Below are 724 nucleotides of genomic sequence, written 5' to 3'. Positions count from 1 at the left end.
ATATATATGTTCTGTGTGTGTGTGCCCTGGCATGGCCACAGCCTGAGGGCTGAGGCATGTAAAAGAATATATATGTTTTATTTTTTTTTTTTTGTGTGTTTATTTTATAGACCAAACTGGAATGGGTTGGAGAACCTGTCAAAACGACACCCACAAATATTTATTACAATGCTGTGAACATAAATGGTAAAGAGGTGAGTGGTTGGCAAGAGGTTTCTCTTTTTGTTTTTTTGCACTCAGAAGACTTAGTTTACGACAGTTCATCTCTCAGCACTCACAACACACAAACACACACCATGCATATGCACATGTACACACACTCCACACCATACACACACACTCTCCACACCATACACACTCCATATCATGCATACACACACAACACGCCATACATGCACACACTCCACAGCATACATGCACATGCTCTGCACCATGCACTTATATGCTCCACACCATATGTGCATGCATGCGCGCACTCCGCACCGTGCATGCACATGCTCTGCGCCATGCAGACACACACTCCTTGCCATACACACACACTCCATGCCAAACACACATATACACACACATCCTCACCATACACACACACACACACACACACACTCCATGCCAAACACACACACTTCTCACCATACACACACACTCTTCACCATACATACACACACTCCATGCCAAACACATATACACACACATCCTCACCATACACACACACACACACTCTTCA

At 44.2% G+C, this 724-nt stretch overlaps 1 protein-coding gene across 1 annotated transcript in view; it reads left to right on the top strand.

The window, feature by feature from the left end:
• Positions 1-724, top strand: part of LOC106877272 (DNA (cytosine-5)-methyltransferase 1) — a 60,528-nt gene that overhangs the window by 31,448 nt on the left and 28,356 nt on the right. The window contains exon 19 of the mRNA XM_014926136.2: positions 111-194. Coding sequence (XP_014781622.1) covers positions 111-194 — 84 coding nt within the window. The remainder of the gene's footprint in view (positions 1-110; positions 195-724) is intronic.

This window comes from Octopus bimaculoides, chromosome 23, assembly GCF_001194135.2.
Source record: "Octopus bimaculoides isolate UCB-OBI-ISO-001 chromosome 23, ASM119413v2, whole genome shotgun sequence".
NCBI classification, from domain to species: domain Eukaryota; kingdom Metazoa; phylum Mollusca; class Cephalopoda; order Octopoda; family Octopodidae; genus Octopus; species Octopus bimaculoides.
This window is presented reverse-complemented; position numbering and strand designations above follow the sequence as displayed.